This window comes from Haplochromis burtoni, unplaced genomic scaffold, assembly GCF_018398535.1.
Source record: "Haplochromis burtoni strain Fernald_Lab_line unplaced genomic scaffold, NCSU_Asbu1 Contig_507, whole genome shotgun sequence".
NCBI classification, from domain to species: Eukaryota; Metazoa; Chordata; class Actinopteri; order Cichliformes; family Cichlidae; genus Haplochromis; species Haplochromis burtoni.
This window is the reverse complement of record NW_024582868.1, coordinates 138,292-159,797: the sequence shown is the minus strand read 5'-3', so window position 1 is coordinate 159,797 and position 21,506 is coordinate 138,292. Positions and strand designations below refer to the sequence as shown.

At 45.4% G+C, this 21,506-nt stretch overlaps 1 protein-coding gene across 1 annotated transcript in view; it reads right to left on the bottom strand.

Moving 5' to 3' along the window:
* Positions 1 to 8,020: 8,020 nt before the first annotated feature.
* Positions 8,021 to 21,506, bottom strand: part of htr4 (5-hydroxytryptamine receptor 4) — a gene marked incomplete at its 5' end in the record, with an annotated part of 59,853 nt that continues 46,367 nt past the window's right edge. The window contains one exon of the mRNA XM_005950420.3: positions 8,021 to 13,673. Within this exon, the coding sequence (XP_005950482.3) occupies positions 13,586 to 13,673 (88 nt within the window). The remainder of the gene's footprint in view (positions 13,674 to 21,506) is intronic.

The following is a 21,506-nucleotide window of genomic DNA, read 5'->3' as shown; positions in this document are numbered from 1 at the left end:
GCAGCGGGGCAATGACATTCACACAGGGCTGGAGGAAGCACCCAATACTTTACACAGCACCTTAAAGCAACAGTTATCTGAAGATTCTTTATATGCTCAGATAAAGACTGACCAATCAGACGATCCTCTTTAACTGCACATGGTGACACTGGGGAGGAAGAACTCTGTTTAAACAGGAAGAGACCTCCAGCAGGACAACAGCAGGGTCAGAGAGGCGCAGCGGAAGGCAGGACCAATAAACTGACGGAGAGACAAGACACAAGATAGTGACAAGTACCTGTGGTGTATAAACACCACATGCAGCACATGCAGTGCATCATGGGAATCCCCCAGCAGCCTACACCTATTGCAGCATAACTAAGAGAGGATTTAGGGTCACCTAATCTTAAAAGTGGAGATAGTATCTGTCTCCTGAATCCAAACTGGAAGCTGGTTCCACAGAAGAGCAGCCTAAAAACTCAAGGCTCTCCCTCCCATTCTACTTTTAAATACTCTAGGAACAACAAGTAAGCCTGCAGTGTGAGAGTGAAGTGCTCTAATGTGGTAATATGATACCAAAAAAAACAGGACTTTGTATATGAGGAGAAAATCACACACAGTCAGAGGGGGAGGTAGACTCAGGTGAAAATGGTGTTCACTGATTGGTTGAGCATTGGATGTGACTGAGAAACCAAAGACACTGCAGCTCATACAGGGACACAACGTGGCCCCATAAATTACCAAATAATGTAATTTTGGATTGACTAAATCTTGAAACTAGTAACTGAGACCATAAACACTTACTGAGGTCAGAATACTCTACTCTGGGTGAAGGCTTCATGTTTCAGGCAGCTTATAGAAAACAATCGGTGTGGATCAGAAGTTAGTGAGGGTGGTTTCTGGCTCTGCAGCTTCCTGGAGTTACTCTTGTAAAAAAACAGGAACCTGCTCTGATGGGTGCCAAACCAAAACTTTATTGATATACACCGATGTGCACGGGGAGGTCATCAGATGTTGTCTTTGTGGGGGGAAGGGTTAGGGCTTTGTCCTGACGCTGGGAGAAAGGACCCGACAGCAAGTGGTGCTGATGATGATCCTGAAAGTAAATTGACTGTGCTTCATTCAATAATCAGAGCTGTTCTCTGAGCTCATGATGTGCTCGTCCAGCATTCTGTTCCTAATCTTCAGTCCGGCACGAACACACTGAAGCAGCTCGGGTTTACATTCAACATTCAACCAGGATTTCCTCCTGACTTTTTAGATGTTGACTCGGTAAACAGAACAAGGAAGCGGGATTTAATATGACTAGTCACGGCAGGCCAAACCTCAAATCTGGCAAAACGTCACGAAACACAAGCTGCTGTAAGAGTTCCCGTGTTTACGGGCCTGAGCTAGAGTCTAATTTGAATCGGAGCCGTTCAAGAAGCTGAACTTTTCCATGCTGGGTTTGGCTTTCCAACTGAGGGTCAAACACAGAGACAGTCTTCTCAGCTCCTGCCCTCTAAGTAGTTCCTCTTGTCTTCCTCTGACTCTGCTGACTTCAACCTCACCTTTACCTCTCCAAAGACATAAACCTGAGAGCTTGGGCGATGAATACAGAGCATGAAAAGCCTGAGCTGTGTCCACCAAAGCTGGATTCACAGATAGACGGATATGCATGACCTAAACATTAGAAACAGTCTATCTATAGTCAATCTATAACTTAGTTCCAGTTCAGCTCAGAAAAACCTCAAATCCAAAATCTGGAGTTTTTAAATAAAACTGCTGACCCAGTCTGACCTGGTTTTTATAGTCTTGTTAGATTTTTTTAATCAAAATGAACACATCTAATCTCACACTGAAATCTTTTCTCCTTTTACTGAAGGCCTGGCTGCACCACAGTGTTATACACAGCCAATAATAATAATAATAATAATAATAATAATAATAATAATAATAATAATAATAATAATAAATAATAATATCATCATTATATAAACTGTCTCAGCGGTTCTGGTCTGGTCCTTTGCTGAGCACAGCTCCACCTCCAGACCCACACTTCCTATGACCCAACATATCCTCATATTTGAGACACTGCCACGATCGTCTGATGTCGACATTAAAACCAGGGTGAGGTGGGGTGGAGAGCACCGATCATCCCGTCACAAACAGCTGGAAGTCATCCTGATGCTCAGGCAGCAGTTCTGATCTGCAGCGATCAGCAATGCGTGCACTGCCCCGAGTCTGAAGGATTAGCTAAAGTAATCACACAAACTTTCTTACCTCTGTGACGACCCACTCCACTCCAGTCCTTCCTTTAGGCCCGTTAGTGTGGCAGGTGAGAGGTGTGGCTGTGTTCCCAGAGTGCTGTGCTCTGTAAAAGCCCTCAGAGCTCAGAGCTGGGTGGCTCTCCTCTCTCTCAGACACCTCCTTGGATGCTGGCTGTTCTTTTGTTTTCAGACTAAACAGCCGTGCAGTCAAATCTGACTGAACCTACACACAACAGGGTCCTTCTTTCTTTCTTTTAAAATAAAGCTTTTTAGGTGAGTTTATGTATCACGCAGACGTCCCACATGCTGCACTGCGACTTCCGGGTGGTTTGATTGGATTGATTGGGTGGTTTGGGATTTGACCAATCAGAGTCTCTGCACCTTTCTGAGAGACCTGAGCTGAAGGGTGCATTAAGTGCTGTGGGTTAATTGCTGAACAATGAACTGCAGCTTAGATCCACCTGAGGTTTCAGCAGCAGAGACGCCCCAGCTCCATGTCAAACACACACGCTACCGATGACACGAAGGAACAGGATAAATGGATGACTTCAAAGTCATGTATGAGATGTCCCTGCATGAAAAAGCATGGGCTCGTATCTGACAGGTGTTTGATGAATGAGCCGCAGCAGGTGCAGTTTTGCTGCTTTGTGAGGACAGCGGTTGGATTGGACTGTGATGAAGATGAAGCGAGGACATAAAGACAGAGAGAAGTGTCCATGAAAATGAAAATCTTTAGGATGAGGTTTCAGTGATGAAGTCTGGACAGCAGAACACTGTGACACATGGATGTGAAGGATGCAGAGTCCACAGAAGCTGTTTTCATCACGTCACACAGAGGACTCGGCCTCTTTGTTCTATTTGTTAGCTCATCAAAAGGCATTTTGTGCCTTTTCCCCTCATCTGCTACTAGACTGTAAATGTCAGCCACTCAGGACAGCCGATGATGGAGCCGCTCTCTTTGTTTCTGTCTTCTAAAGCCAGAACAATTACAGCAGGGGCTGAAAATGGACCTTTGCTGGGAAAATCCATTCAATATGTTGTTCCAGAAATGAAAGGACTCGGTGTGGATGAAGAAATAATGGCCCACTGTCAGTCTATCTGATGGACCAGAGGAGAGAAATGAGGGTTTCCTCTTTAAGCACACAGTGTGGGAACTGCAGCAGATGTTTTATTAAGTCTGATGAAGGACATTTACACCTTCATTCTCTGATGACCTTCTGAGGCCCTAAAGCACTAAAACACACAGAGCAGGTCAGCATGAGAGGCAAGTGTGAGAGCTTAGATACAGGCGATAGACATCGGGCAGGCAAACCCTCATAATAAAACAAGATATAAACAACTCACCGTGTGGCGCACTCGTTGTTCTCTCACAGCAGGCAGACTCAATTCAACCAGAGAAAGTCCACACCCACTCAGTTCATCCGCATCACCTATACTGTAGTCGTTGACCCCACCATTCATCCGTCTGAGTCACGAGAACCGTCTGAGTGTCATCCCTCACCATTGTGAATCCTGCTTTTATTTCCGTTCCAGCCTCAATCCAATCATGCAGCCTTGATGAATCCCACAGGTCATCTGAGTCTCGTTCCAACATCATGAATAGTCTCACTAAAGTCTTTGCACGTCTAATTGATTTCATGCTTTACAAGCCTGTGGAGATTTAGCGCTCACATCCAGCCCAGACGTGGATGACGATCACATCCAAAGATAATTTGCCCCAGTTTATCCAGTTTGCCCGTGTGATACCCACTAATGTGTGATCACATTTATGTGAATTAATTTAAGTAATTTCACTTTCAATGTAAGTGATATTTCCATTTGGAAATGCCCTAAATAACTACAGTAATCGTAACAGGAAACTTGGTAACTACCCTGGGATATTTGTAGCGGACGCTTCATTTTTATACCAATAGGTGGCAGTGTGAGACCATGGTTTGGCCTGTTGTTAGCAGCCTGAAGCGCATGCTCCGCGCTGTTTTCTCAAAATGGCGGAGTATTCAGGAAACGGCAAGCCACGTCTCCCTGTCTGATCATTTCTCTCCTGTTTACAGGTTCGTATCGTGCCCGAAATACAATATAATAGCAATCACATCCATTATATAGCATAGACTAACCATTACGGTTGGAAAGTGAAAGCGTACAACATTGTGTAGTACAGTAAATTACACTTTTGTAAGTATTTGTTTACGGCTTTAGCAGCATGCTAAGGTTAGCATGTTAGTTTGGGTCGCACACATCCTATGCTCTGTGATATTAGTGATCGGCTCCACCGTTATTCTGTATTGTTTTAGTATCTTGTTTCTGCCATAAAGTGTTTCCGTGAATTCAGTGCACATGTCGAGATGGTGCTGATTATACCATTCTTTCAAGCTAGTTGAGATTTATAGATTTGTCTTGTTGGAATTCATTTTGAACCAAGTCTTACAAGAAAATTGGTCATGTTTATAACATTGGAATGTGTTATGGAGAATGTGTGTGTGAGCTATGTTAAGAATAAGTAAATACACAGTTGTAATACTGTAAAAGTAATGAAAGGAGTGCATAATTGTGAATTTGAATAAATAATGGCGGAGTATTCAGGAAACGGCAAGCCACGTCTCCCTTCTGATCATTTCTCTCCTGTTTACAGGACACATATATAGCTGTCTACAGGTGCTGCCACCCGGTACCTGTAACACCCGCTCACCTGTCTCTGCTCCTGCCTTCCTCCATCAGTCTCAGCGGATGCCGCTCTTTATCAGCATACACACACCTGTCACAGAGTAAAAGTTACTGCTGTTACAATAACTAGTCTGTTACAGTTACTGTAAGCTTCTTAGATTCTCTTACTGTGACGGGGAGTTCTCTGCAAACTCTGTCTGCAGGACCTGCAACATACTTGCATGAAAACACGCAGACAGGCACACACCTTTCTTTCCTACATACTGACTGTAATTAATAAGGTAAAACAGCCTCAGTGTGTCATGTTACTAGTGTGCTAACGTCCGTTTCTGTGCTGAAGCACGGCTGAACTGTCATTTGAGCTTTTTAGTTTTGGAGCAGATGAATCGTCTTTTTTTCTGTTTCAGGTTGACTCTGAGCCGAGGGGCATACCCACGCCCCTCGGCTCAGAGTCAGAAATGAATGGACCCATCAGTCTGTTAGCCTGTTAGATCACCATGGTAACACATCACCTGGTTGGGAGCAGGTGGGCTGTAAGTACCTCTTTTTCTGCCTGCTTAACATCTGCTCATGTGAAGAGTCTGAAGAGGTTAGGTGGACTCTGCGTAGACTCTGTTTGGACTCTGCTTGGGCTCTGTGTGGACTATGTTTGGGCTTTGGTTAGTGTGTTCAGGTTTAACAGAGTGAACAGTGAGCCAGAAGGCATTCTCAGAAGTGGAGAATGCTTTCCCCGTGCCCCTTGGAACACTAAGCAGAGGTCAGCGTGTAGTTGGATGGAAATGGGAACGGTCAGCTCCGTCACATCTCTCTTTCCTGTGCACTCTGTTGGGTCCACAGACAACGAGCTGCCGGTAACCAAATTAAACTCTCATCAGGATGGATTTTCTCCTCCTGATTAAATTGACTCGGCGTGTTGACCGGCTGCTTCATTAACTTCGCTGTCTCTGACTGCCAGTCTCAGCCCCAGCTCTGCGCCTGCTGTTCTCGTTGTTCTGTCTGCTTCTGATTGGCAAAGATCTGCTGTTGGCAAAGAGCTCGAGATCACTTCCATCAGCTGTGTTTGAATGTTGAGCAGACATGAGGGCTAACACAGATTCTCTGCAGGCAGTCATGTGGAAAACTGCTGAGACAAACATGCTTAATGTTTCGTTATATTAAACCTCAGAATGCAGTACTTTAATAGCACCACAGATAAAGTACACAGTACACAGATGTGCTGGTTCTGTACACCATCCTGCTGCTGCTGCACGCTCGCAGACCTGCACAGAGGAGCGTCAGCTGTATCAGACTCACAGGCCTGAATCATTTTCTGCCTTGATTTATTTTTGCATAACAGAGAAAATGTAAAAATAATTTCAGTGTCAGTGAAATCATTTTTTATAAGTGAATGATGCTGAAGCAAGTCTGCATTTCCTCTAGTGATGACTGGAGGGTCACCGCAGGCGTCTCTGTCTGCAGCAGGCCAAGTCTCGGTGTGGTCTGGTGTGGCAGATCTTACCCTGCAGCTGTTGGTGCAGATAAAGTGTAGTTTTCTCCAGTCTGTCCTCTTCACAGCAGGCTCTTCAAACTTCTGCGTCTGAGATGCTGTTGTGGATGCAGCACGCTCCACGGCCTGAGCTTCTGTGTATTATTCCAGTATGCACACAGATAAATACGTCCTCAGCTTCATCTGCTGTACAGAGCCCTGAATCTAAGCAGTCATAGCTGATTTCCAATCATATTACACGCAACAGTAAAAAAACCAACAACCTCAAACACTGACCTTTGATTATTGGGAGGTAAGATTTTCAGAAGTATACATGCAGGAATCCTGCAGTCGGACCACAAGTCTGAATCTAAAAGCTGAAGTAAATGAAATGAAATGAAACAGCTGAAGACGACATTTTTTCAGTCAGTTATTGTTAATGTCGGTGCGTGCACACCTGCAGGATTCATCAGAAGCTGTGTTCAGTATTTAATGTATATGAATCCCTGTTTGTGAGCAGCTATTTGCTTTTCAGTTCTCTGTCCCCCCTGGTCCCTGCCAGAACCGGGGGGGCTGGTTCTGTTACGGCCTCATAGCATCGATGAAAAGTTTCCTCATGTTTCACCACAGTCAGGAACAGCTGAAGGGTTCTAACTAAGCATGCTGACCATCCAAAGTAATAATATAAAGTTAGAAATAAAATACGTTTGTGCTACATTCAAGAAAATTCCAACTTTTAAAGTGAACCTGGAACCTCTGGAGCCGAACACGAAGCAGTGCTGAAGCTCTAAATCAGGGGTGTCAAACTTCAATGAGCTGTGGGCCACTGCAGGCACTGTTGTCTGATTAGCCACTTTAGTGTCCAAGTAGTACAAAACAAACATCCCAAACAAGAAAACACCCATAAATATTTCTGAAAATATTTTGTTTTTTTCAAATATAACAAGACAAAACTGCAAACATGAATGCAGATTTTAACTAAATGAAGCCTTTCATTGAACTACCAAATAAACACATTGTTCCTCTCTGTCTGTCCAGACCACAGCTGGATCCACCTGATCCAGCTGTGGTGCCTTCAAAGACACAGCTGTTTAACCCCACTGTTGATCATGTTGTTTGATTCAGAGAACTCAAGAACCTTTGTAATAACTGTAACTGTAATGTGATTACTTGATCTAGTGTAATAACACCATCACCAGCTCTGTCATGTGACCTGTTGAGATGATCTAACAAAGCTGTGGGTGGGGGGTTAAAGTCAACACCCCCATCATCTTTGTTCACACGCAGCGAATAAAAAAGATGGGGCATGTCCTCATGAGCACATGGTCTGTGGGTGGGACCGCAGCCTCAGATTTACAACCAAGGGTTGGCTGTAGCTCAGGTGGCAGAGCAGGTCAGCCAGTAATCAGAAGGTCGGTAGTTTGATCCCAGGCTGCCTCCTGGCTGCATGCCAAATATCCTTGGGCAAGATACTAACCCCATGTTTGCCTACTGGTGGTGGTCAGAGGGCCCAGTAGCGCCAGTGTCCGGCAGCCTCGCCTCTGTCAGTGCGCCCCAGGGCAGCTGTGGCTACAATGTAGCTTGCCATTGCCAGTGTGTGAATGTGTGTGTGAATGGGTGGATGACTGAATGTAGTGTAAAGCGCTTTGAGGTCCTTAGGGACTGAGTAAAGCGCTATACAAATGCAGGCCATTTACCATAATTATGAGACAATTTCATCTTACAGAGTAAGATGACCTGAAGAAAGTAACTAATTACGTTCTTCAGTGAGTAATTAAGTATCATACTCTTAAGAAAAGTAGTAATTAGTAATCCATTACCCCACACCTTGGCTATGATCATTAGTGAGTCCTCTGAGGGGACAGCTGGGACTCTTAGGCCAAAACAATAAGCACGCCTGACCCTCTGAGCTCTGCTACACCTGCACCTGTAGAGCTGGATGCACAGGTGTGGGAGATGCACGTGTGCCGAGCCCGGCCGAAGTATCACATGCCCTCTGGCATCCATCTACATGAGTGTACCTGCAGCCCTGAGCACGTCTCATCGGCACTTTAAGGATGACTTTGAACTACCTGAGGAAACTTCTTTGGATAAAATTATTAATATAAACGTTCATAAGAGAGGGGCGATTAAAGAAATCTATGCTATATATTAGATCTTCAATCTCCTTCTCTCTTCATCCTTAAAGCACAGTGGGAGAAAGACCTTGGGATGACTATAACAGATGAACTCTGGCAATCTTTTCTCCGGAGGGTACACTCTTCTTCGATATGTGCCAGGCATGGGCTCCTTCAATTCAAGGTCCTACACCGATTACATATCTCCAAGGAAAAGTTAGCCAAGTTCTATCCAGGAGCTGACCCTCTGTGTAACAGATGTAAAGCAGAAACAGGTTCGCTCCTTCATACCTTTTGGACATGCCCCAATCTTCATAACTATTGGGTGTCTATATTTAACACTCTGTCAGAGATGTATAACGTTAAATATGATCCTTCTGCTCTAACGGCTATCTTTGGGGTGATACCTCAAGACATCACTTTGCCAAAATGCTATTCGAATTCTATTGCCTTTGCTTCACTTATCGCAAGGCGCCTTATACTTTTAAGATGGAAGCAGGAAGCTCCTCCCACACATGAACAGTGGCTTGCAGAGCTCATGAGGTTTTTACATTTAGAAAAGATGAGATATACACTGGCAGGTTCAACCACCAAATTTCTTAAGGCATGGCAGCCATTCCTGATGTACATGGAAACATTTAAAATGACCACCTTATCATGACCGGATGCCATATCTCTATATCACTATCATAGTTAACTGTACGCTGAATGTCCCTTATACATTTTATTTTTATATTTGTTTGTTGTTGTTTGTTTGTTTTTTGTTGTTTTGTAGGGGTTTCTTTGGTTTGTTTGTTTGTTTTTTCCTTCTCTATTTCTGTTATCTTTTGGGGTATTGTAAATACTGAACAGCAAACTACTGTATGTTCAATGTTTTGTTGTTAACATGCTGCTGTGACTGAAAATAAAATTCATTTAAAAAAAAAGGATGACTTTGGTTTAAATGGTAAAACACTGAGTGAGAAAGCAGAGGTGAGCAATACTTCCATTCATCACTGACTAGTGATGAAGTCCTGTCTGGGCTTCATCATCAAGTTTCAGTTCGCTAAACTGAAACTTCATCTTTATGAGCTTCACGTATCAAAAGGAAAGCGAGCTCGGCTTAGCTCGGCGGCGGTAACGAAGCGCTTTCATTACGTTTCGATCAGTCGACTGATGCCGCCTCTGTGTTCAGACTCACAAAGAAAATCAACAGCAGGCTTATCAACGTTTCTTTAATTCTCCTTTATCAGAACTGTCACATAGCAACAGAAACAAAGTCATACATATGTCAGCTCCCTGAAGGAGAAGCTTTTCTGCTCTTTTAATACATGAAAATACCCATTTTGTTCTGTCAAAATAAATACTGAAGAGTTTTATAAAAGTCATTTTGTCTCCTTTGGACAGGTTATGGGAGTTATATGTTTAGTTTATATACACATTCATGCTGCAGGCTGTGAACAGAAGTTAAAGAACCCGTCAGAGGTTTGGAACAAACCTCTGATGGGTTCTGCAGACGTGATTCAGAGAAGGAGGAAGACGCACCAGACGTGCAGCTGGCAGCTGCTGTTCACATCCTGCTGCATGCATACATTCTGCACTCTGCTGGAAGTCTTTATCCTGATTCTGTCAATGCCATCAATGAAAGATCCAGCTGTGTTTCCTATAAAGCAGGACTTGGACAGCAGCCATGAAACGCTGGAGCATGTGGGGGGGCGTCCTCCGCCTGCTCTGCCGAGAACCTTGGTCCCAAGATGATGTGTGAGCTCACGAAAGCAGAACCCTGTTGATCGCGGTGGATAAACTGGAGGTTATGAACACACTGAAGGTGTAGTGCAGTCACAGCCCCTCAAGATAAGAAGATTTGTTGTGTTTTTGTGTTTCTCTCTCTAAATGCTTTGAACAAGCTGAAATTTAACTCATCTGTTTCCTTCCTTTAACCGCAGGAACAAACTTTGTGTGGCCAGATTAATAAATACCCACTACATCCTGCTGCTGCCTGTGCTTTTAGGCTCTAGTGAGAGTAGAAACTGACCTCTGTAGTCACAAAGCCAAACATTAAACGAGCTCCTCTGCAGAACTCTGAGTGTGAGCATGCAGTGTTAATCCAAGGCTGTCGTCAGACTTGATAAGACCTACATGTTTCACACGTGGAGGTGTTTCCAGTTTGGCTGCATATCCCTCTGGCCTCACACTTGCTCTCCAAACAGACAGGTGATGCTTTTGGTCTGTTTAAAAAAAACTGTCCCATTAGAGTTTTTAAAGGTTGGAGAGCCCAGGTTTCCAACACACACAAGGACGGGCACCGACTGATGTCACAGAGAAACAGTTAAAAGGAAGACTGACGATTCAGAGACACTGTCTGCAGCGATGTTAGCGAGGGACGGATCAGCTGCTTAAAGCCAGAATTTACTTTAGAAGGAGGCGATGCTGCTGCTCGCCAACTGGCTCGGATTATCTTGCCCGCACACTTCATGTCACCGATGCTCAGAACACTGGATGACTTAAAGATCAGCTGTGTGAGGACTCTGGTGCCACACTCATAATAACAATAACAATAAATGAGAAATCATTTTGAAAAACTGCACACTTCCTGTTTGGGCTCCACATCAGGAACAGTTCAGGAACTTTTCATGACAAAAGCAGCTTTGAAGAATATTTTCTGTTTGCTAAAATCTTCACGGCCCTTTACGAACCTTTTGCTCTGCTCTCCCGCTCTCAGGGGCACTGGCACAGAAACAGGCAGCCTGGGTTGGAGCTGCACCTTCAGAGAAGCGAGCAGTGAGAACAGCATCTGATCTGGTTACAGGAAATTACTCCAAATTGCAAAGGATTGTGGGCAGAGGTGGAACGCGTCTGAGCCCTGAAAGCCAACTGCTTTTCAATTTTGGAGAATCGATTGCAAGTACATTATGAACCGAGGTCTAACCACGGTCTGGGCACGCTGTTTTCTCATAAATTCTTATGAGTTGGTGTAAACACGGAACAATGAGGCCTTAATTTCAATGTCTTTAACATTTAAAGTAATTCTCGAGTCCACAGATACGCGTAGGAACAAAACACGCCCGCGTTACCGGCCTCGCCGTGCATTTGCAGGCCAAAGCATAACCGAAAAAGCTGTGTTTATGACCACGCTCACCATCTGCACATATCCAACTGCAGCTGACATCCACCCGTGTGCCGGAGCAGCACGGTTGGATGTCAGTCTGGCAACTTGAACGTGGTTGGATATTTCCACTTAGCCATCTCTGATGATGAGTAACTACCTTTCCATGTCAAGAGCTCCTCGTCTGTCTTTGTGTTGCAGCATCAGCGCTCAGCAGTGTGTCCCTCTGATTAAGAGATCTGAGAGGACTGCTTGCCTCTGCCTCTGTATGACATCAGCCTTGGTCTCTGAATTTTGTTGCTTTACAGATATCTTTTCATTAACAGCTCTGTGCAGTGAGAGGAATGTTTTTATCAGCAAAAAAAGAAGTGCCAGAAACAAGAAGTAGAATTAGCTGAATGTGCTCCAGCACCACTGTTCCCAGTAAAGAGAGCAGGAGGCGAGCCTGCTCCAATGTTAAACTTTCATGTTTGCTCACAGTCAAACCTTCAATCGTTTTTTTGTGAAGAACATTTTGACCAAAAGAGGACCACAAATCTCCACAGTAAGCAGATACTAAGCAGCCCTGGAGTGACCTGGGTTTGTTGGACTGTCACGACCACAATGTTAGCAAAAAGGGCCAACTTAAATCAGCGGCAGAGAAGCTGCGGCAGCAACATTAATTTCATCATTGTCCCGCCAAAGCACAGGATCTGCCTCTGGAACGTGCTTCTCTTTCGCCTCCTGCTATTTTCTAACGCTGTGTGTGTTTTGGAGCTGGGTCACCATTTAACCGGGTGTGTCAGACCTGCCACCGACTGTAAAATGAAGATGTACACGTTGCAGAGCTGCAGTTCGAGCCTCACATGCCCAAGTCTCTCAGCCACCTTCAGCACAAGTGAGGGTGATAGGGGACGACAGCGGTGACATTCATGCTCTGGTGAGTTTACTTTTAACCGGCGTCCAGCGTGTCGTAGTGCTCAGAGACTCTAGAGGTGCTGGGCCGCGTAAAGCTTCCTCGACTCGAGGCCTTTACGCACCGAGCGCGTTGCAAAAAACTAAATTTGGAATTTTTCACATGCTGCAATTTGTTACCAAACGCAGCGATCCGATTGGTCAGACTCAGTTTAATCTGGAAAAACAAACGGGACAGATTCATCGTGTGAAATGACACGGCCGATGTGTGACAGCCTTTAAGCCGATTTCTTGTGCTAATGAGAAAAAACACAACAGCAGCAGCAGGAAGAGTCCTGCATGGAGGCACGCAGGGAAACAGACGTGACTGCGAGCGGTCGGCTTGTGCAGGTTTCATGAGTGCAAATGCTTGTTTATGCAGAGGGGACGTGGTGCGTCAGGGTGGGATGGATGTAACACGAGCTGAATCACCTTTGAGAGCCTCACAAACACTTCTGACGACACCGAAATGACCAACACTTCCAATCACTCATTGCAGCTCTCACTGTGGAAGAGAGACAATCACTCAGATGGTGGCGTATGAGCACAGCAGCCTCTGTAATAATGCACTTGGACAGTTTAAATCAAGGCTTAAATGCAACCTTTTGCTCTCGGCCGAGTGAGGATTCATGAGACTTTGTGTGGATATTCGGAAAAAGCAGTTAGAAACTGAAACACTTGGTTTAAAGGCTCATTTACAGGGACATCGTGGAAACAACGCAATCACAAACGGGTCCGCTGAGTGTCATCGGAAAGCTTTGGCCACATGATTCACTTCCAAGTCATTAATCACATTCTCCTACAGACGCCACCGCCATGTGTGGTGGCCAGCGGCCCACTGATGACATCGCCGTCCTGGTTCTGCTCAGTGTCATCCGGCCTCTGCAGACGACAGAACCAATGCGACATGGCGCTGGCTTTATATGCTCGCCTCACGGGCGGGTCATGTCTCGGCAGAGCTTTGAAACCAGATGGCCCACTGGCAGTGCCCCGCCCCTCTGACACACCGCTAAAATCCTGCTGGGCTCTAGATTCGTAGCATCGATGACGGATTTCAGCTCCAGATGTGTGAAGGCGGCGGTGTCCGTGCCGTTGGTCACAAGCAGGACTCGTGAGACTCTATGTGGGTGTGCAGGGACTTCTTCTCCTGCTCTGAGTGGTTCCCATTGTGGAGCACGCAATACCTGAAAACACAGACGGAGGGAGTTAATTTAACAGGCAGAAAGAAGCAGCCTCCAAAATGACAAATCTGTTCCACTATTCACACAGCTTTCAGTGTCTGCTGAGGAGCACGTCACGGCTGTAAGACCATTCAAATAAGCAGAATACGGAGAATAAGGAGCGCATCGAGACACTAAACCAGCACACATGCACAGGCTTCTGCTTTACTGTTGCATTTATGCTGAAAGCTGACACTGACTGGGCCACCACAAAAATCCATGAGCTCATCGGAGCAAAAGTAAAACACCTGAAAAGTGAAGGAAGGGTCTGAATGAGAAGTCGGAGCGGAGTGGATGAGATAAGTGGTGTGGAGTCACATTAAACCATCTGCAACCTGACCAACACTCAGAGGAGAGGACGGGAAACCCGAGCTGGACTCAGATGAAGCAGCTCTGAGACTCCAACACAAATAAATAAGAGTAGTCACACACAAAAGGAAAAGTCACTTTCTAATTAAAGAGAGAGGGACGTCAGACCGGGGAGTGATCTCAGCTAACGCCTTTTATCGTTGTCATAATGGGAAAAGAAGTGTTTCAGGAGCTTTTTAACACCGACAGCAGTCAGACTGGGAGGACAGTGTTCACCAGCTGAGCTAAAACACACTCCATCTCCAAACCAGAGCTAAATACAAGCGTGAAACCAAACTGCTGCACTTCATATCGATATAAAAACGAAATAATGAGAGGAGCTGGAGGGAGCAACCATCTTTAAACACGTGCAAAACCAATGAGATGCAGACTCAGAAAAAAGAGCACCTAAAATAAGTTTCATATTAATGTGGACGAACGTAATAATCGAGCACGCTGTTGTGGTGTGCTGCATTTTCAGCTGTGAATCAGCTGAGAGTATTATTATTAGTATTACTGAGAAGAGAAAAAGGAAACATCAATGGACTTTAAGTTTGAAAAGGCCAGTGAAGATGTGCCTTCTGCAGCTAATAAAAAACAGAGGTGTCTGATATTAGAAAATGACCCAGCTGGGAGGAGGTCCCGGGTTCAATGTGAGGGCTGACGTTCAAGTGCTCAGTCTCGTTCTGAACGCGCTGATTCCAGCATGATTTCCACCTGCAGCCTGGAGCTCACAAACCTACAGAGAAAACTCAGGACCCTGCTCCAAGAAATGTGTGTGCACCATGTGGGGCACCTGTGTGCACGCACTGTGTGCACTCACAGGTGTGTGCATGCACAAAGTATGTGATTGCATACATGTTGTGTGTACGTAGACAGTGTGTGCGCAGGCTAAAACTATTACGAGCTGTTTACGCAAACACCCCGGCCCAACACACTTCCTGCCGACTAACTGGCCGTGAAATGCGTCTTCCAGACAGCCGCGAACATTTAAAGCTTCTCAAATGCAGACAGCTGCACATTCTCGTCATAGCACTACTCCAAATTGCTGCCACATTGCGGCGTTCAACCCTCGCCAGCCTCGCTGAGGGGGGAACAAAGATGCTGGCTGAATCGGGACCCTCACTTTGATTCCAGGGCCCCCCTTACCTGCCAGCGTCTGCACTACAGATAAAAGTTCAATAGGCACAGGATGTGACATCATCAATGGATCACCCCGTGGGTATTCAGTCTAATTATTAACGTGTTTATGTGAAAGAGGCGGAGTTTACAGTACGTAACCAATCAGGAGCATGGACAGGTGTACAGAGAGCAGAGTATTGTAATTATATAACAGTTGCCTTAAGGTGCATTAATATCTTTAAAGGCAATAAACACTAAAAAAACAAAGGAAGATAAAAGGAACATATTAGAAAATCTTCCATATTCACTTAAATTAAAAGACGTGTAAGACAGTTAAAGTTAACCAGTCTCAGGGGAAAAATTATTTCAGCATTAGTTTTATTTTATTAGTCATTTTTAGAAGAGTAAATATGCTCAGTTATACATTTTATATGAGTGAAACATGTGGTAGGCTTTGTAGTATCTCACACAGTCAGCTGTCATCTTCAGTGACTGTGGTGGGGATGAGATGGAGTCAGTGTGTGATGACTGTGGTCACGGTGCCAATTACACTCGATTACCTGCAAAAATCACAGGAATTCAGTTCAAGCTCAGAGGTCTGAAGCAGAAATTCCTCCACCCACAGTGACGTAGTGGCTAAAGCAGCGGTCCCCAACCCCCGGTCCTCAGACCGGTCCGTGAGTCGTTTGGTACCGGGCCGCGAGAGTTGAGGCTCTGGTGTGAAATGTATAGTTTTCAGGGTTTTTATCGGTTTTCAGCGTTATGTTATCGTTTTTATCGTTATCTCGGTTTTCCTGGGTCTTTTCACGTGTGTTATGAATAAATCTTCTTTTTTTCGGTACCGGTACTAGTTTTATTTTGTTGTATTCATCCGCGACAAAATATTGTCGGGCATAAACTGGTCCGTGGCGCAAAAAAGGTTGGGGACTGCTGCGCTAAAGAGCTGACCCCAGTCTCACGGATCGTTCGTGATCATGGCGAGGCTGCGGTCCTGTTTTCACTAAGGTCTAAGGAATCCTCCAGGAACCTTTGAACCACAGAGCTGAACCTGAAGCATCCCTCCTGCTTCACCTTGCATCCTCGGGTTTGCTGCCGGTTGTTTCATGGCTTCTGCTCCTGGATTTCAGGCTGCAGGTCTGGTTTGTGCTCAGTTCAGATTTGGTTTTTCTGTGAGCCTCAGACTGTGGCAGAGCTTCTGTGTTTTTTGTTTCTCCACATTGCCGTTAAATTAGAGCTCGCCTTCTGTTTGCCATCGCTGCCTTCGACACCCTGCAGACGCGTCCTCGTGTCGCATAGCTGTGGATCCTGTGGCAGCGAGCCGTCATGTGAGCAGACTGTGCTTTCTGCTTTGCTGCACAGACGTCAGTCCAGCTAGCACCTTTGTGAAACAGCCCAATCAGATACAAGGAAACCAACCATAATGCATTAACATGTAACAAGCAGCAGTTTCATTCATCAGAATCAATGAAGCATCCCAGTGTTTCGTTGAAAAGCTCAAACTGAAGAAAACTAAAAGCTCAAAAAATTGCTCAGCTCTGCACGAACACAGACAGCGGTTCAGGAAGTCGACCAAAGGCAGGAATGCACTTTCATATCTGGAAGAAGTGAAACTGTGGAAACGGATCCGTCCTGTGTTTAGCCGAGGCTTTGTTTGTACACAGCTGAGCCAACGGGCCAACTGGCAGAGCAGGACGGAGAGGCCGGGGAGGGAGACACGAGGCCCGGATCACAGGCAGACTAAACATTTCTGCACATTCTGGGCACTGGTGTGGCCAGCATTCATCTTGATGAAGTGCCCTGAGCAAAACTTTGAACGTGCTAAGCAACGGACATGATGCCCCGTGTGGGCGGGAGTTGAAGACGAATATCAGCCAGATAACGCAGAAACACATATTTCATACGCTGTGATCTGGACTGTGTCACACTTACAGAAAATAAACATTTTCTCTGAGCTCACAGGAAACTTCAAGTTCCCGACTTTCCCGATGCTGATGACAACAGCGAGCATGCACATCTGCGGAAAAAGGAAGAGATGGTGGCATCGTTGTGCCTCTGTAGAACAAACTCTGGGATCGTCTCATTTTTCATTGATTTTCCTGCAGAAATCAGAAGAAAGTTTGATAAATTGAATAACTGAATTTAGAGCCAAGAGTTTCAGTAAGTGTCGCCATTCGTCCTCGTGTTCTGTGTCAGCTTATTAATGCTGTTAAAGCTCATCCAATCACTGTGCACCTGCTCTGACACTCACAGTTTCACGTCAGGCGTGCAGCAGTAAATAAATCACTCTGAATGTCGTGGCATCTTTCAAGAGCACAAGCAGGGATGGAGGCAAACCCAGCGTCATGCAGCACCTTTGGGGGGGCGTGGCTAGTCTGGCGTGGTAAATTGACGCACGAATAACAGTCTTTCTAAGGCTACATGTTTCTGTTTTTTCACCTGTCATTTAACGTTGTCAAGTATGAAAGCCTCAAATCGCTGCGTGCCGCGGCACATTTTAAACCTCACGTCACCTTTGCAGTTTAATTTACAGGCTCAGGGATGCGCTTTACTCAAGCTCTCTCAAACTCTTCTCTTGTTTTAATTTCAGGTTACTGCAGACACACAGGTGTGGCCCCACGTTCTCTCCACCGTCTGTGACAGGAACACATCTGCTGATGGTGAGGATCACCAACCCTCACCATCGAACCAAACCGATGTGAAATCAGCTGCTGAGATGTTCTAGCATTTGAAGCAGCCAGCGTCTCCACAACGATCCGACCCCACGGACGGCCGCTTGATGTGTCGTCCCTGCTCTGTTTCCTCCAATCACAGGTGATCATTACAATCAGGAAGCTCTGTGTGTGTGTCTGTGTGTGTGGTCTGTTTCTCCCCAGTTTAACTGTTAAGAAAGCAGAAGTGAGTCTCGAAAACACGTTGGGGCGCTGATAAAGGCGGGGGAGGGGTGTGTGTAATAGATTTGAGGGTAATACAATAGGCAGGAATTTGAATAGGAAAGAGATTACGCCGTATTGAGCTAACCGAAAAGAATGAAACGGAGAATTTTATGCAAAAATTATTCAAACTTCACGCCCACGAGGAATGGCTGTTTCCATCTCAGATACAGTCTGGCATAAGAAATATGAGTTTCTGAGAGGACTGAATATGGAGAGGAAATATATTCTACATAAAGCACTGATGTGAACTCCTTTGACCTTCAGGAAGATTTATTTGTTACTATGCAGGTAAGCACGAGCACTCCGAGCACGCAGAATGCCATCACCTCGACTGCAGTAACGCCAGTTTGGGAACAAAAAGAGGTGATAAGGAACTCATTTACAAAGCACCACTGGAAGCAAACTTTTCCCTCTGAGCTGGAAGAAGAAGCCAAACTTCCTGAGTAAAGCTTCACTGTTTCAGAGCCAAAAGGAAAAGCCTGAAAGTGCTAACACAGCTGACGTCAGGTCTGCAGAGGGCATCAGAAGTTTGGACTTTCATAGGATTACATCTGCGCACGTTTTTAGAAAGGATTCGACCTGCCGCAGGTAAACAGACACAGGAAATCCTGGAGGTAAGTGCTGTCTGCACAGCCATCGAGCACCATGTCTTGTACATGCTCTGAAGGATGACGGTTAAGGAGAAACCGACGATGACTGGAATTTTCTGCTCAAAGCTCACAGAAGCTAAAAAAGAGAGGGTAAAAAGGGCCAAACAAAGCCCCGTCCCAGCTCATTTAAACCTGCACAGCTCTTTCATGATGTTTGAATCGATGCTTTTAACAGCAAGTAGAAAGACAGCGGCTGTGTTCCCGGTGCCACACACAGCTTCAGCTTTTCCTTTATTTCTCCTTGTTTATCGGTTCGATTAAACTCATTTCAGCAGGAAATACACCTGTGTCTACTAAAGAGCTCATCCTGGACCAGTCCACAGAGACATTTAACAACATCCTGCAGAGATGCTGCCACGCATATAACACAACTCATAGAACTCAACACAAACAGAACAAAACTCTACATTTAAACAGGAAGTTAAGTAAAAGAGGAATATATTCAGGAGCAAATAAGAACTGAGCACCATGAATGGAGCTGACGACGCCTGTAAGAGCTCATTAATCCAGAAGTGTTCCTCGGTGTGTCTGCAGCTCCTGCCTTTTGAACCTCCAACCAGAGATGGTCCTCTTTGGCTCCCCCAATTTTTTCAGAGGATCAGATCAGCCAGGCAGCGCGTCAAACCAAAAAGATTGTCGCTCATTTCCTGGGACACACCTGCTTTGGCTCCTCTCCTCTGGTTTCCACCCAGGTATCAATTTCAGGATCCTCCCATTTGTCTAAAAGTCAGTCATGGTCTCCGACCTCTCACACGCCTCTCCAGCTTACAGGTTCCTCCGGTCAGCTGGTCAGATGCTCCTGACTATCCCCACTCTAGATTTAGCCTGCTGAACAGCATCCAAACATCCTGTGGGCTCACTGTGTCTCCTGCACCTCTTTTAGCCACGTCTTTATAATGAGTGTTTCCCTCATGTACTTGTACCCAGTATAGGTGTCTTTATAAAAGCATTTAATCTGAGTCACTCATGCTTCATTTTAATCTTGATCACCTGATTAAAAACCAGCTCTGTGGTCTTCATGAAGCTTCAACTTTAAATCAAAGAAGTACAGACAGCCTGACTGCAGCGCTGAAATGAAATGTTTATGTAAAAATATGGCTGCAACTCATTAAGTCCAACAAAGTGGAAGCAGCAAGTTTGACAGAGATAAAGCAGGAGGTGTGTGTGGTCAGCGTTCCTGTTAAAGCTCAGACAGCTCATCAGCATGTTTCACCCTGCAGCGTTTAAAGCCGAAAACAATAAAGCGCAGAAACGCTGCTCAGAGTCTAATCAGCTGCTGCGAGGATGCCTCCTCCGGGCCCGACGTGCACATCGCAGCACACGATGCATCACTGTCTCCCACATCTTCTCTGCCGTCATGGTGATAGCCAGCTCCCCGCTGAGCTGCGTGGGATTGAAGCGCAGCTCGCTGTACGCGGCATCACTCTGCAAACGGAGCTGAAGACAGCAGCTGAACTTCATTTTTTTCTGAGAGGCGACCCTGACCGTGTCAGTGAGAAGCAGCTTCCTGAAACAGAACAGCTACTCATATGAACAGTGACACAAACCAGCCAGTCGCCGGCATGTCTTTATCTGTTCTGTGCAACAAGTTTAACTGCACAGAACAGAACTGCAATTCTGCTTTTTGCTTGAAAGTCCCAGAACCACTTAAACAGGCTCTTATTCTGAAACATCTGAAGGTGAACACTCAGTGCTTCACTGTAAATGTCACACCTGGGGTCCCACCTGACCACTCACTGAAATCTACTACCTCAGCGACCTAACCAGGTGTGCCCCGCCTCTCAACCCATCACAGCTGGGGCAGGCCCCACACCCTGTGACCCCCAATGGAATAAGCTGAATAAACTTCACAGTAAATAAAATATAGAGAGAAAAAATGAAAAAAAGTGTAAAAACTTAACCGACGATGAAAACATGAAAACACAGACCTTCTTATTAAAAATATAATAAACAACCAGCCACATTTTCTTTGCGTCACTGGTTTTTAAATGGTGTAACAAAATCTCAAAGAATGAGGCAGCGAAAGAGCAAGAACCGGGACCTGGTCCAGCACCGAGCCTGCAGCAGTGAGTGGTCATACCAGGAGTCTCTGGTACTACAGAGGAGTTATAGCAGAAGGCGAGAGCTCCAGACATGACTCTGAAACGCTAAAGTCAATAAACCCGATTGATTTGAGCTGTTTATCATAACTCAGTGTTAACTATAAAACTCAAATAAAAAGCAGTGATTTATGACACTTTCATTTGTCCTCATAAATCACTCGAAAGGCGGGGCCAAAAATCTTATTTTGGCACAAACAGGTTGGTATTCCTCTCTCAAAGGAAATGAGCGCTTCTGTTGGTGGTCATGAAGCGTACTGATGGGATGGAGGCACGTGCTGCTACTTATATGAAGAAGTCAGTGTGGAAGCCTCTGAGCAGATAAAACACACCTAAAAAATATATACACACTCCTGCACAGCCCGATGGTCCTTTGGTTTCTCAGCTCTCTACAGTGAGCCACAGTCTAAATCAGAGACGCTGGAGGCGCGTTGAGCTGAGCAGCACCAAGGCTGAAAACACTCACAGGCAGGAGGAGGGGGAAGAATGCAGGCGGGTCGCAGGGAAGTAAACACAGCACACGTGCATGCTTCACTGCATCTATACATGCATGCATACTGTACACAACATGGGGGTGGCTGAAAGATGCTAAAAATATACAAGCAGAGCCGTCTGAGCTTCCAGGTGACTTTCACATAGTGTGTG